Genomic DNA, 15157 nt, shown 5'->3' on the forward strand with positions numbered 1-15157 from the left:
AATAGATAAAAAAAAAAGGGAGAGGTTAGGAAATGTTACAGATTGAGCAAGAGAGAAATGAAATATGACTAAATTCATGCATGATCTTGCATCAAATAAAATGTTGCCTGATCAGGCTGTAGTGTAGTGGATAGAGCATCGGCCTGGGATGTAGGGTACCCCGGTTCAAAACCCCAAGGTCACCTGCTTAAGTGCAGGATCATCCAGCTTGAGCACAGGCTCATCAGGCTTGAGCACGGGGTCGCTGGCTTGAGCATGGAATTATAGACATGACCCCAAGGTCGCTGGCTTGAGCAAGGGGCCACTCACTCTGCTGTAGCGACCTCCCTCTCAAGGCACATATGAGAAAGCAGTCAATGAACTACTAAGGTGCCACCACGAAGAACTGATGCTTCTCATCTCTCTCTTCCTATCTATCTGTCCTGATTTGTCCCTCTCTCTGTCTCTCTGTCTCTCTGTCTCTCTGTCTTTCTCTCTCTCACACACACACACACACACACACACACACACACACACACACACACACACACACACAAAGAAAACTAGACAAATCAGCGTTATAAATAAACTCAGCCCAGAGATTTCAAATTAGCTCCACCCTTGCCTTTTAAACCCACGGAGAGGAAGTGAGAAAAAGGAAGCAACCACCAATCTACGGGAAGTCCTCCGGTCTGATGTCGCAAAGAGACGTAAATCAAACCCTACTTGGCTCCACCCCCATAATGGGAGGTCCTGGAGAGCGACAGAAACCAATGGCGAGCAAGTCGTGGGGGCACTCGCCCAATTGCTTTGAAGCGGGGAGGGGTTCTGTGGCACGAGGTTTGAAGGCGTGCTCTGGGACTGCCCTAACTGGAAATCTTGGAGTATCCCAGCAGATCTCTTGGGGTTTGCATATCTACTGAGGGCTTTCAGGTTGTGCGGAGGGGTTTCGGCAGTTCTGTCACGGTAGGAAGAAGTTGTGCAGCTGGCTTTAAACCCGGATTGTGGGAGCGAGACGACCTGGAGGGATGGGACCAGCGCCTGCGGGAGCAGAGCTTCGCGGAGCTGCTGGGGATCCGGAGGTGGGTGAGACACCTGGGAGGAAGGGATGCTTAGCGTGTTGGAAGTGTCAAAGCCTAACCGCTCGCCAGCAAAGAATACTAGAGCGGTCCCCTGTAGAGGAGCTCTATTCGCCCGATCCTTCCAGCGTGGGGCACATGGTGGCGCTCCAGTAAGGCTTTCCTGTGTGTCGATGGGGGCGGCGTCCAGGGCTGTAATTGAGAAGGTTTGGGAACCCGCAGACCAGAGTTTGAAATCAGCTCACAGTGTAGGCATACCAAGTGTGCAATCTTGAGCTCATGGGACTTCCTTCAAGTGTCTGTTTGCTTTCAGGATTATTGTGAGGATTGGGTGACTTAGCTCTTTCCAGCACTAATTGAGTAGTAATGTATACAGTAGTCAGGTTTTGCTAGTGGAAGTGGAACCTGGCAGAATTTGAACAGAACAAGAATGGAGATGGCATATGCAAAGTCCCAGGACTAAGCCAGCAGAAGAAGAAGCACCCTGATGTACGGTACCTGGAAATACAGGGAGCTCAGGCATTGGTTAGGGTAGGGCTCAGTCAGCTAGTACTGCTACCAACTCCAAGCAGTGCTCCATGCTTGTGCTGTCAGGTAGACAGGGAGCCCTCAACTCAAGGAGTTTTCAGTCTAAAGTTCATTAGAACTAATCATTAGTTCTAAGTAATGATTATCAGGAGTTTTACACAATCTAATTCGCCTTTTAAAAAAGAGACCAGAAGCAGATAGAGTTTTTTCCACATCCTGTCATGGTGCAGGTAGTGGACACTAAACATCTATGATCTCACACTGGCTACTCTCTTACTGGCCACAGATGATGGAGCCAGCTCTGGAAGGCAAAGTTAAGGAAAGGAAGAAGAAATTCTCAAAGAAGCATATAGTAGCTGGGTCTCCAGTGGAGGGTCTCCTGCAGCCAGTGAAGCTTAGCCGGGCAGAACTGTACAAGGAACCTACCAGTGAGGAGCTGAATCGCCTTCGGGAGACTGAGAGCCTGTTCCACTCGAGCTTGCTTCGTTTACAGGTACAGTTCTGTGGCTGAGGCTTAGGTTAGAGGGGCAGGCCTGAGATCCTGAGGCTGAAGGACTCTCTGCCACCCTTTACAGGTAGAGGAGGTACTGAAGGAAGTGAGTCTGTCAGAGAAGAAGAAGGAACGGATTGATGCTTTCCTACAGGATGTTAACCGGCGAATCATGAAGGTGCCCTCAACCCCTGAGACAGAGGTAAGACTGGTGGTATAGGGAACCAGAAAACCCAGAAGAGGTCCTTAGTGGGAGCATCTGAAATAGGAGCCTTGCAATTTTCTGGAGGGGTTAGGGTTCTGGGGAGCTCATTCTCACAGCCAGGAGGCTCACCTGGGGTTGCAGTCAGTCACATGTTCATTCATTTAGCAAACACTTATGTGCCTTGTAGTAGTTGTGTTCTTAGGTTACATTAGTGAATAAAGCAGCCTGTATTCTAGTTTTGGAGTTGTGGACAGTAGATAATGAGCCTGACTGGTGGTGGTACAGTGCATAGAGCATTGAGGTCCCAGGTTTGACATCCTGAGGTTGCAGCCTTGAGCACAGGCTCACCTGGCTTGAGCACAGGGTCTCAGGTTTGAGCGTAGGATCATAGACATGATCCCTAGGACACTGGCATGAGCAAGGGGTCACTGGCTCAGGTTGAGCCCCCATTAAGGCATGTTTGAGAAGCTATCAATGAACAACTAAAGTGACACAACTATGCCTGTCCAGGCAGTGGTGCAATGGATAGAGCGTCGGACTGGGACGTGGAGGACCCAGGTTTGAGACCCCAAGGTCACCAGCTTGAGCCCAGGGTCGCTGGCTCAAGCAAGAGGTCACTCAGTCTGTTGTAGCCCCCTGGTCAAGGCACGTATGAGAAAGCAATCAATGAACAACTAAGGTGCCACAACGAAGAATTGTTGTGTCTCATCTCCCTTCCTGTCTGTCCCTATCTGTCCCTCTCTCTGACTCGGTTTCTGTCACAAAAATAAAATGACACAACTACAAGTTGATGCTTCTCATCTCTCTCCCTGCCTGTCTCTTTTTCACTCTTAAGAAAAATAAAATGGGTAATAAGCATGACAAGTAAACTGTAAGGCAGTGTTAGGAGGTGGTAAGCACTATGAAAAAAGGAAAAAGTAGGACAAGGTCAGGGGGTTATGGGAATATCACATGAAGTGGTTTGCAATTTTATATTTTTGTTTTTTAAGTTAAATTTATTAGGGTATCACTGGTTAACAAATTTAAATTTTATTTATTTATTTAATTTATTGATTTTTAGTAAGAGGGGAAGGGAGAGAGAGACAGGAACATCAATCTTTTCCTGTATGTCTCCTGACTGGAGATTGAACTGGCAACCTCTGCACCTCGGGACGATGCTCTAACCCAGTGGTCCCCAACTTTTTTTGGACCACGGACCGGTTTAATGTCAGAAAATAATTTCACGGACCGGCCTTTAGGGTGGGATGGATAAATGTATCACGTGACCAAGACAAGTGTCAAGAGTGAGTCTTAGATGGATGTAACAGAAGGAATCTGGTCATTTTTTAAAACTAAAACATCGTTCAGACTTAAATATAAATAAAACAGAAATAATGTAAGTTATTTATTCTTTCTCTGTGGACCAGTACCAAATGGCCCACGGACCGGTACCAGTACATGGCCCGGGGGTTGGGGCCCACTCCTGTAATCAACCGAGTCATCTGGCCAGGGCTGGTTAGAGAGAGGGGGGAGAGAGAGAGAGAGAGAAAGAAAGGGGTGGGGAGAGAGGAGCAGGGAGCCTCAACTCATGATTGCTTCTTGTTTGTGCCTTGGCTGGGCATGCCCAGAGTTTTGAACTGGTGAGCTCAGCATTCCAGGTCGACAGTTTATCCGCTGTGCCATTCCAGGTCAGGCTCATGTGCACAATTCTACACAATTCTACAACACATCTTCTGTACACTGTATTGTGTGTTTGTGAGTGACATTTATGTGAAGATTTTCAGGGAGTGAGTTAGCCATATAGATATATATCTAAGGGAAGAAGAGCATTCTAGAAAAGAGAAATAGCCAATGTAAAGGCTCAAAGGTAGGGGTAGGTCTGGTACGTTCCTTGGAATGAATGAGAGGAATAGAAGGAGATGAGTTCAGAAAAATAACGGAGGACGGGGCATTTCATGCAGGGTCTTGTGCACCAAAACAAGACTAAAGCTGTTGCTCTAGGTGAAGCGGGGCTACCGCAGGGATTTCTGTCTGTTTTTGTAGAGCATTGATGTGATCTAAAAGTTCACTTAGGTTGTTATGGTGAAAGTAGAACAGAGTGGGGAAAAGATAAAATAACAGAAATTAGGAACCTCTTATACAGTGATCCACTGAAAAATGGTGGTGGTTCAGACTAGAGTAGAGAAATAAAGAGGTGGTCATGTCTGGATCCCTTTGGAAAGTGAAATGGGTGTTTTTAACAAATGGTGATTTAAATGTTTTTGGTTTGAGCATCTAGTATGGAGTTGCTTTATTTATTTATTTATTTATTTTTGTATTTTTCTGAAGTTGGAAACGGGGAGGCAGTCAGACAGACTCCCTCATGCGCCCGACCAGGATCCACCTGACATGCCCACCAGGGGGCGATGCTCTGCCCATCTGGGGCGTCACTCTGTTGCAACCAGAGCCATTCTAGCGCCTGAGGCAGAGGCCATGGAGCCATCCTCAGTGCCAGGGCCAACCTTGCTCCAATGGAGCCTCGGCTGCGGGAGGGGAAGAGAGAGACAGAGGAAGGAGAGGGGGAGGGGTGGAGAAGCAGATGGGTGCTTCTCCTGTGTGCCCTGGCTGGGAATCGAACCCGAGACTCCTGCACGCTAGGCTGACGCTCTGCCACTGAGCAAACTGGCCAGGGCTGGAGTTGCTTTAATGGGGAAAATGTGTTTACAAGATCAGGAGTTTGATTTCAAACATGTTGACATTTTGTATTTGAGAGTTGTACTAGACATTCAGGGAACATGTCCAGAAGGCAATCAAGTCAATGTGTATCATTATCTGTTTCCACAGCTGACTGACCAGGCATGGCTCCCAGCTGGGGTTCGAGTCCCTCTCCACCAAGTACCCTATACTGTGAAGGGTTGTTTCCACTTCCTGCCCCCAGCCCAGGTCACTGTTGTGGGCAGCTACCTTCTGGGCACCTGCATCCGGCCGGACATCAATGTGGATGTGGCACTGACCATGCCCAGGGTGAGGTTCAGAGTTCAGGGGATGGGGAGGCCTGCCATTGTACCACCCACAAATCCTCGAGTCTCTCTTTTTTCCCACCTGCTACTTGCCAGTAGATTGAAATCTGAATTCTAAATCAAAAGGATAAACCACTGTGTCATCTTTAGAGGGCCACTTAGATGAGCCCTTGGGCCAGTTGCTGCCCCCTTTAACCTTTGTGAACTGAGTATGGTGCTGCTAGCCCTGACTTAGGAAGTTGGCCAGCGGAGAATCCCTGGAGTCACTAAGCTATAACTTTCACCTTGGTGTCATCTAGGCCCCTAAGTTCTCCAGTAGCAAGTACTTAGTGCCTGGCTATCTGTCTCTTCCGGACCCTCTCCAGGAGATCCTACAGGACAAGGATGGGTTAAACCAGCGCTACTTCCGCAAGCGTGCCCTCTACCTAGCCCACTTGGCTCACCACCTGGCCCAAGATCCCCTCTTTGGCAGTGTTCGCTTCTCCTACACCAATGGCTGCCACCTGAAACCCTTGCTGCTGCTGCGGCCTCGTGGTAGGAAGCACACACTGGGCTGTGGGACAGTATGGGGTGACAGATCCAGTGGGGGAAACATAAGGTCCTTAAGTCCAAGGGGAGAGGCTTGGACCTCAGTTTTGAAGAAGCTATAGGGACCTCAAATTCTGAGGTGGGAGTGCATGGGGCCCTTAAGTAGGTGAGCGGTGGTGCAGGGGCTCCTCTGGCTCCAGGGGCTTCAGGGTCTCGGCACCCTTTGTCCCCTCCCAGGGAAGGATGAGCACCTGGTCACTGTACGTCTCCATCTGTGCCCTCCACCTGACTTCTTCCGCCTCTGCCGTCTGCTGCCCTCTAAGAACAATGTGCGTTCTGCCTGGTACCGAGGGCAAAATCCTCCAGGGGATGGTGAGCAGGCACTGGTGTCAGGGTGGAGCTGGAGGGAAGGGTATTATGAGAACTTTTCTCATGGTTTTCCTTTCCATCCACAGGTAGTCCAGAGCCCCCCACCCCCCACTATAACACATGGGTCCTGCAGGACATAGCCCTGGAGTCCCATGTGAAGTTGTTATCAACTGTGCTGGGCTCAGCCTTGGGGCTGAAGGATGGGGTGGCGCTTCTGAAGATCTGGCTACGGCAGCGAGAACTGGATAAGGTGAGTTGGGAATGGACCAGCTTCCCTGCCTTGCTGAGTGGTGGTCTGGCTCTGAGTTTAGGCCTCTCTCTTCATCTTTCTTTCAGGGCCTGGGAGGATTTAGTGGGTTCCTTGTCTCCATGCTGGTTGCCTTCCTTGTGTCCACACGCAAGATCCACACCACCATGAGTGGCTACCAGGTCCTGAGAAGTGTCCTGCAGTTTCTGGGTGAGGCGGCTAGACTCGGAAAGGCCAAGGGTTTTACTTACCCTGGAAATCCTCTCATCTTGTCAGGGAAAATTCAGTTTCTTGCCATCAGACAGATGAGCAAACTGAGTCCCAGAGGCAGTTGCCGCTACATAACCGGGGGGAGGGTGTCATTTGGTCTGGGTCCCCAGGGCGGGGAATACTTTCTGACACCCACCTCTGGTTCACCTCAGCTACCACAGATCTGACAGTCAACGGGATCAGTTTATGTTTCAGCTCAGATCCCGGCTTGGTGAGTGGGGCAGGGCTGGATCTGGGCAAGGAGACCTGAAGGTAAGCCCCCACTCCTGACTGGCTTCTCTCTACCCCTCCAAGCCGGCCCTGGCTGACTTCCACCAGGCCTTCCCTGTTGTCTTCCTGGACTCCTCAGGCTGTCTCAACCTTTGTGCTGATGTCACTGCCTGCACGTATCGCCAGGTATGAGTGGTTCCCCACTCCTAGGTTCCCCATATGTCCCAGTCCAGTCTCTGTCTCTTCTGCCAGCACCAGAACCCCAGAAACTTCTCTCCAAGGAGCTTAGATCCGGCATGTCTCTTGGTCTGAACCCTCAGGTCAATAGGGGAGGGGTACAGTGGTAGAAGTCTCACCTCTAAGTTTCTGTGGCCCCAGGTGCAGCATGAGGCTCAGCTGTCAATGGTATTGTTGGACAGCAAAGCAGATGATGGATTCCAGCTGCTATTGATGACTCCCAAACCCATGATCCGGGCTTTTGACCACGTCCTACAGTAAGTTTAAAGGGTAATAGGGTATATCAGTGAGTCCTGTTTCCCGGGGGCTACAGTGAGGGGCAGAGGTCCTCAGGCAGGTGCTCAGATTTTCCTGGTTGTGAGGAGCTAGAGGTGATAACTTGAGGTCAGCTGTACCTAATTCTCCCTCTTTATGCCCCACCCCTAGTCTCTGTCCACTGAGTCGTCTGCAGGCAGCATGTCACCGGCTGAAGCTATGGCCAGAGCTGCAGGACAATGGTGGGGACTATGTCTTAGCTGCTTTGGGGCCACTAACCACCCTCCTGGAGAAGGGTCTGGGGTCCCGGCTGCACCTGCTGGCCCACTCTCGGCCCCCAGTCTCAGAGGTGAGGTGATATGGGTCAGAGAGTTTGTGGATTAAAAGAGGGTTGGATTCAGGGTCTCAGGAGATACAAAAGGCACACCATCCACCTAATTAGTGGTTTTCCAGATTAAACTGGAGGACTCTTAGGTTACGCTCAGCCTTTCTGCACTCTGCAGTGGGACATCAGCCAGGATCCACCAAAGCACAGAGACTCTGGGACCTTGACACTGGGATTCCTCCTCCGGCCTGAGGGGCTGAACAGTGTCCTTGAACTGGGTCCAGAGGCTGACCAGCCTGAGGTGAGGAGCCCTGGGGTCAGAGGACTGATTCGGCCATATCTTGGGAAACCCAGCATGCGCATTGGAAGGAGTGGGGTGGATTGTTCTCATGCCACCTGAATTGAGGCCCATCGGGGAGATTTCTGACAGAGCCCTTCTTTTTTTTTTTTTTTTTTTTTTTTGTGATAGAGACAGAGAGGGACAGACAGACAGGAAGGGAGAGAGATGAGAAGCATCAATTCTTTGTAGCAGTACTTTAGTTTCTCATTGATTGCTTTCTCATATGTGCCTTGACCGAGGGGCTACAGCAGACCAAGTGACCCCTCGCTCAGGCCAGCTACCTTGGGCTCAAACTGGTGAGCCTTGCTCAAGCTAGATGATCCCGCGCTCAAGCTGGCGACCTCAGGGTTTTGAACCTGGGTCCTCTGCGTCCCAGTCTGGACTCTATCTACTGTACCACCACCTGGTCAGCAGAGCCCTTTTTGTTAATCTCTCCAATCACCCCTTTCCACTCCTCAGGCTGCTGACTTCCGCCAGTTCTGGGGACCTCGCTCAGAGCTTCGGCGTTTCCAGGATGGAGCCATTCGAGAAGCTGTGGTCTGGGAGGCAGTCTCAATGTCCCAGAAGCGCCTTATTCCCCATCAGGTGGTCGCCCATCTCTTGTCACTGTGAGTGTTAGCATCTGAATGCCTGGAGGCACCCGGGGGCTGGGGAGCCTTTTAGGAGGGTCTGGCCCAAGCTTTTGGGTCAAGCAGTTCACATCCAGCAGCTGACTCCTAGCCCCCAATATGTATACTGTGTCTGTGCCTCTCCTTTAGCCATGCTGACATCCCAAATAACTGTGTCCACTATATGGGGGGCCTCCTGGATGCACTGATCCAAGGCTTGAAAGAGGTAAGAGCCCTGGTTCAAGGCTTCAGTCAAGGTTAAGAATTGTAGAGGAGCCTGTGTGGCTGGATTGGTGGGGGGTTAGAGAAACCTTACCACCTCAGCCAGGCTGCTCTTCCCGGAATGTCCAGCAGAGGGAGCACTGGCTCTGCAACAGCCTGAGCCATGGCAGTTTTCCTGGTGATGGTGGAGTTCTACAGCGTCCTAGCCCCCTGACCCCTGACTGTTTTCTCCCTCAAAGACCGCCAGCACAGGTGAGGAGGCCCTGGCAGCTGTGGTGCGTTGCTACGATGAACTCAGCCGCCTGCTGTGGGGGCTGGAAGGTCTCCCGTTGACTGTGTCTGCTGTGCAAGGAGCTCACCCAGTGCTGCGCTACACTGAGGTGAGGCTCAGGAGGGCAGGGAGCCCTTTCTGCTTGGTGATCCCACCTCTGCTTCACCTTCCCAGTATTCTCCCTCCCAACTCCTGATGTTGGGTACCACCCTTCCCACTTCTAGGATCCTTTTTCTTCTTTTCTCTTATTTATTTATTTATTTATTTATTTATTTATTTATTTATTTATTTTTTAGAGATAGAGAGAGAGTCAGACAGGGACAGACAGACAGGAATGGAGAGATGAGAAGCATTAATCATCAGTTTTTCGTTGCGCGTTGCAACACCTTAGTTGTTCATTGATTGCTTTCTCATATGTGCCTTGACTGCGGGCCTTCAGCAGACCGAGTAACCCCTTGCTGGAGCCAACGACCTTGGGTTGAAGCTGGTGAGCTTTTGCTCAAACCAGATGAGCCCGCGCTCAAGCTGGCGACCTCGGGGTCTCGAACCTGGGTCCTCTGTAGCCCAGTCCGACGCTCCATCCACTGCGCCACCGCCTGGTCAGACTTTTCTCTTATTTTAATTTTCCCACTGAGAGAGAGAGAGAGAGAGGAAGGGAGAGAAAGAGGGGAAGGGAGAGAAAGAGAAACATTAGTTCCAGTTAGTTGTGTACTCATTGATTGTGTGGTAGTTAAGAAGATTGCTAATGTGCCAGGTCATTGCTTTATCCACTGAGCCACTTGGCCAGTGCCTCCAGAGCCCCCTTTTTCAGCCTTCCTCATTCCATAGGTATTCCCACCCACTCCAGTCTGGCCAGCCTACTCCTTCCATGAGCCCTTTCGAGAGCGGGCCTCGCTGTTGCCCCGACCAGACAAGCCCTCCCCAGCCTATGTGGAGCCCATGACTGGTGAGGGGGCTCTTGGGAGGGGATTAGGGAGACTGTTTTCACCCCAAGCTGCAGCCTGAAACCTCTCACTCTTCTCCCCAGTGGTATGTCACCTGGAGGGCAGTGGTCAGTGGCCTCAGGATGCTGAGGCCATACAGCGCGTTCGAGCTGCCTTCCAGCTGCGCCTGGCAGAGCTGCTGACACAACAGCATGGGCTGCAGTGCCGGGCCATGGCCACACATACAGATGTCCTCAAGGTTAGGCTGATGTAGGGCAGGGATACCCCCAGGGGGTGAGGGAGATGGGTGTCAGGGTGCCCCAGGCCGACATATACCTCCCACTCCATACCCTCTCCCAACAGGATGGGTTTGTGTTCCGGATTCGTGTGGCCTACCAACGGGAGCCCCAGATCCTAAAGGAGATGCGGAGCCCCGAGGGGATGATTTCATTGAGGGACACACCCACCTCTCTCCGCCTTGAGAAGGACACAAAACAATTGCCCCTGCTTACCAGTGCCTTGCATGGGTATGACTACGTGTGTCTTTGGGAGGTCAGGTGGTGTATAGTTAGGGATATGAGTTCTGGTGTCAGGCAAATTCTAGAGTCCTGGCCTTGCCATTTCTTTGGCTAAAACCCTTTGGGTAGGATTTTCCTTGGACCTTAAACTTTTCTCATCTGCAAAGTAGGAATAATGTTAGACCAACCTCTTAGGTCATTAGTTAGGAAGATGTGAGGTTATGCATGGAATGCGTTAGCACAGAGGCCAGCGTTGGATAAAGGTCGAGTGAATAGTGGTGCTAGGGCTGAAACACTGTTCTCAGACTGTGAGTGCCCAGGGCTCATGTCCACTCCCTCTTCCCCTCACAGACTTCAGCAGCAGCACCCAGCCTTCTCAGGGGTGGCTCGGCTGGCCAAACGGTGGGTGCGTGCCCAGCTCTTGGGTGAGGGATTCACTGATGAGAGCCTGGACCTAGTGGCTGCTGCCCTCTTCCTGCACCCTGAGCCCTTCACCCCTCCCAGGTGATTCCCTCAAACTTTTCCCTAGCCGGGAAGTTCCCCTTGGGGCCAGCTTTCATCCCTCATGCTGTACCTTCAGTTTAAATGGGAGGGGGTGGCTGAAGCTAGTGAGAGAAGAGGTTCTGAGACACCCTCAATCAACACCAAGGGATCTAGGCTTCCCGATGCAGGAAGCTAAGGGCTATGTGGCTGGACCCCACTTTGCTCACTCCTCCCCCTCAGCTCCCCCCAGGTGGGCTTCCTTCGGTTCCTTTTCCTGGTGTCAACCTTTGATTGGAAGAATAATCCCCTTATAGTGAATCTCAACAGTGAGCTCACTGGTAAGTAGGACTTTGTGAATTGCACTGTGGCAGGCAGCAGTTTTCCCTGTCAATCTGTTAGATTTTCTCTGTGCTTCACCCCCATCCCAGATATCTACACCTGACCCTGACTGTCTTGAGGTGGGAAATTGGTAGGAAGAAGAGGCCCAGATCAAGCCTTTAGAGAACTCTGAGACTGTGGAGATGTGGTTTGCCCACCATGATGACCAGAAACAGAATGGACCAGGGGTGAGGGGTGGGGGGGTGTTAAACAGGCTACCCTCCAGGTAGCCTGTGAAGGGGAGAGGAGAGTGGAAGGGGGACTTTGAACACCTGGTGAGAAATCTTGTAGTAGGGAGTGGAGAAGGGTCCATATTTGAATAGATACCCAGACCTTTTAGGCAGGGGTGGGGGAGGGGTGGGTGTGATGATTTCTGGTTGTAATATGAGGAGCTCCTGGTCCCAATGGAGAGGAAGGGTGTCAGCTTTCTAATTCCCCAGGTGTGTGGCAGCTTAGGGTGGGAGGGGGTGAGGGGGCAGGCCTCAGCTTGTACTGGCCCAGACGGGTGCCAGGAAGTGGAAAATTCTGCCTCTGGGCTGAGGCTGGGAGTTTAATGACCAGTTGAGGCAAATTCGGTGTTCCTTTCATTGCTTTTGCCACCTGTGGAGGGGCACTGGAAAATCCTTTGATAGATAGCTGCTCTGTGTATTGAAGGAGGATCAGAGGCCACAGAGGGTATATGGGGGAGAGGGGCAGGTAAGCCAGGATTCCCTCTTGTCCACAGTGGAGGAGCAGGTGGAGATCCGCAGTGACTTCTTGGCAACTCGGACACAACTCCCTGTCATGGTCATCATTACCCCTCAGGATCGCAAAAGCTCTATATGGACACAGGATGGACCCTCACCCCAGGTTCAATCCCATCTCTGTCCCCAAATGTGTGATTTTTTTTCCCCCAAGGAAAAGGCAGGCCCCACCTGAGTTAAGAGAGACCTGTGGTCAGGTCAGACTTATTTGATATATGTGTACCTCCAGATCCTACAGCGGCTTGTGGTCCTGGCAGCTGAGGCCTTATGTATCCTAGAGAAGCAGTTAATGGATCCCCAGGGGCCTGGAGATATCAGGGTAAGTCCCTGACCAAGACTGACTCCAGGGGCTCTAGGGATTCTGCCTTTGAACCATGGAAGTCTGGGTCTCTAGGAGCCCTCAGAGGATGCCCAGTCCTCTTGTTTAGTGAGACTGAATCCAGAGAAAGGCATTGAAGCTGCCCAGGGTGACTGGCAGTGATGGAGCCTGGAGGAAAACCAGGGTCCCAGATCCATGCTTTCAGCCTGTGCTCCTCGTGCTGGACCCAAGCTAGCACCCTCTGGTCTTGGTGTTTCTGCCTTCAAATGAGCATTCAGACCTATAATGGGTGGTCATACAAAGGGCAAGGGAGGAATCAAGGTGGGCATGTAGGTCTTGTGGTCAGCTCCCAGCTGTAAGTGGGCACTGTCAGCCATCCCTGTCTTTCCTCAGACAGTGTTCCGGCCACCCTTGGACATGTACGATGTGCTGATCCGCCTGAATTCCCGCCACATACCCCGGCACCGCCAGGCCGTGGACTCGCCCGCTGCCTCCTTCTGCCGGGGCCTGCTTAGTAAGCCGGGGCCCTCCTCCTTGATGCCGGTGCTGGGCTATGACCCTCCTCAGCTCTATCTGGCACAGCTCAGGGTAAGTCCTGAAGGGCTGACTGATCCTGAGGAGGGAACCTGCAGCCGGGGAAGTGGCTCTGTCCTGTTTTCTTATCTCTGTCCTGTCCTTTTTTAGGAGGCCTTTGGGGACCTGGCCCTTTTCTTTTATGACCAGCATGGTGGAGAGGTGATTGGTGTGCTCTGGAAGCCCACCAGCTTCCAGCCCCACCCCTTCAAGGTATGCTGGCTGGTGACCACCATCTGTTCCTGAGTGTGTACATATGGTTCTCTGGGGGCATGCGTGTCTATGTGTGGCCTGCTCCATGAGTGCACCTGTGTCAGGTGTGAAGTGTATTTGTCTAGGTGTCTCTGGGTGTACCTTGTGACATTCCATTTCTCCGATTCCCTCAGGCCTCCAACGCGAAGGGGTGCATGGTGGTGTCTCAAGGTGGGGAGCTGGTGATGGTGCCCAATGTAGAAGCAATCCTGGAGGACTTTGCCATCCTGGGCGAAGGCCTGGTCCGGGCTGTGGAAGCCCGCAGTGAGAGGTGGACTGTGTGATCTTCAGTCTCAGGAACCAGCAGTAGATGGACAGTAGGATTTTAGACTTCTGGTGCTAGGTGTCAGTGGTGGGACCTCCACCCTTGTTGCATATGGACCCTCTGTGGAGAGCCTGCTGGCCTGAACACATTGAATTGTCCCCCACAAAAGTCCTGTCCTGCCTGGACTATGGTGGTGCAGTGGTTAGAGCATCAACCTGGAATGCTGAGGTCGCCAGTTTGAAACCCTGGGCTTGCTCAGTTAAGGCATGTATGACAAATGAGGAACAACTATGAGTTGATAGTTCTCACTCTCCCTGCCCCCTACAAAATCAATAAATAAAATCTTTATAGAAAAAAAAGTTCTGCCCCAATTTCTGTCTAATGTCCCAGCATTGGGACAGGAACCATGATGTTCAATGAAGTCCCCTGGACCTGACTGAACTTCCAGGAGGTGAGTGTGGGAGCCGGCTCAGAGGGAACTGAATGAACCCATCTACCTGTCAGCCCTGGCCTGGGATGTTTTTTCTTCCTGAGCTGCTCCCAGAAGCCTGGAAATGAGGGCATGTGCCCGGTGCTGGGCTTCCCCCCGCCCGTTGCCGGGATGTGTGCCTAGACCTCAGCATGCCTCTCATTGCGTTTGTGGCTTTGAAATGGGACCCACAGAAGATGTGGCACTTCCTGATGGTCACAGTACCTGCACTGAGCAGTGGGAGAGGACTGGTGGGTCACGTTGAGGGGGTAGGGTGCTCTCCTGTGCTGGTTCTGTTGCTTTCCAGGGTAGGGACACAGAAAGCACAGAGGACAGGAGGAGGCTAGACGGGTGAAGGGATAGGAGGACCGGTGGTCCCCCAGTCAGGAGAGATGTGGAAGCACAGAGTGCTGATCTGGCCTCTCGCTGTGTGACTCCCTCCACCTCCATCCCTCTGCCCATTCCTTTGAAATATTAGAGCAGTTGCTGTCTGTTCAGTTAACTTTGCAGTCACGTACAGTGTGATGTACTCTACTGTTTTAAATTCTGGTTTATAATTAAATCACATTATTTCTTCATGTTCTTGTCTTGTTTTCCTTTTTCACAGGATTTTAACCTTGTTCCTATGTGTAAGCCCTTTGGGGGCAGGGAACATGTTTGAACATAGGTTTCATGGCACCCAGTACAGTGTGTGATAGTCAAGTAGGGTGCAAGTGTGTGCAGAGGGGCACCTCGCCCAGACAGATGGAGGGCTGGAAGGCCACCAGAAGCCTTCAAGGAAAGAATTAGTTTGTGATCTCTGCCCAGAATGTGTGGGGTGGTAATGGTGAAAAACAAAGCCTGAGCGATAATGAAAAGTTCAGGTTTATTGAGTGCATAATAACCGCTAGCCCTATTGTTACTTTGCATATCTTATTTATGGGAATTTGATCGTACAAACATACCAGCTCTATGAAGGTCATGCTTATATTTTTTAATGTTTATTTTATTGGTTTTAGAGAAAGAAAGGAGGGAGAGAGAGAAACATCAATATGTTCCTGAATGTGCCCTGACCAGGGATCAAACTGGCAACCTTTGTGCTTTGGAACGATTC

The 15157-nt window shown here is 51.3% G+C and overlaps 1 protein-coding gene across 1 annotated transcript; it reads left to right on the forward strand.

The window, feature by feature from the left end:
* Nucleotides 1–829: 829 nt before the first annotated feature.
* Nucleotides 830–14642, forward strand: NOL6 (nucleolar protein 6). Its single transcript, XM_066256911.1, has 26 exons — nt 830–1061; nt 1873–2079; nt 2162–2278; nt 5084–5263; nt 5625–5793; nt 6025–6159; nt 6243–6406; nt 6493–6613; nt 6826–6884; nt 6968–7069; nt 7262–7377; nt 7547–7724; nt 7879–8001; nt 8500–8648; nt 8799–8874; nt 9110–9250; nt 9970–10087; nt 10169–10323; nt 10428–10591; nt 10934–11086; nt 11306–11403; nt 12168–12292; nt 12416–12505; nt 12899–13093; nt 13190–13291; nt 13465–14642. The coding sequence occupies exons 1-26, from the start codon at nt 1008–1010 to the stop codon at nt 13612–13614; spliced, it is 3441 nt and encodes a 1146-aa protein (XP_066113008.1). The 5' UTR covers nt 830–1007; the 3' UTR covers nt 13615–14642.
* Nucleotides 14643–15157: the final 515 nt, after the last annotated feature.

This window comes from Saccopteryx bilineata, chromosome 2 (assembly GCF_036850765.1).
Source record: "Saccopteryx bilineata isolate mSacBil1 chromosome 2, mSacBil1_pri_phased_curated, whole genome shotgun sequence".
Lineage (NCBI taxonomy): Eukaryota > Metazoa > Chordata > Mammalia > Chiroptera > Emballonuridae > Saccopteryx > Saccopteryx bilineata.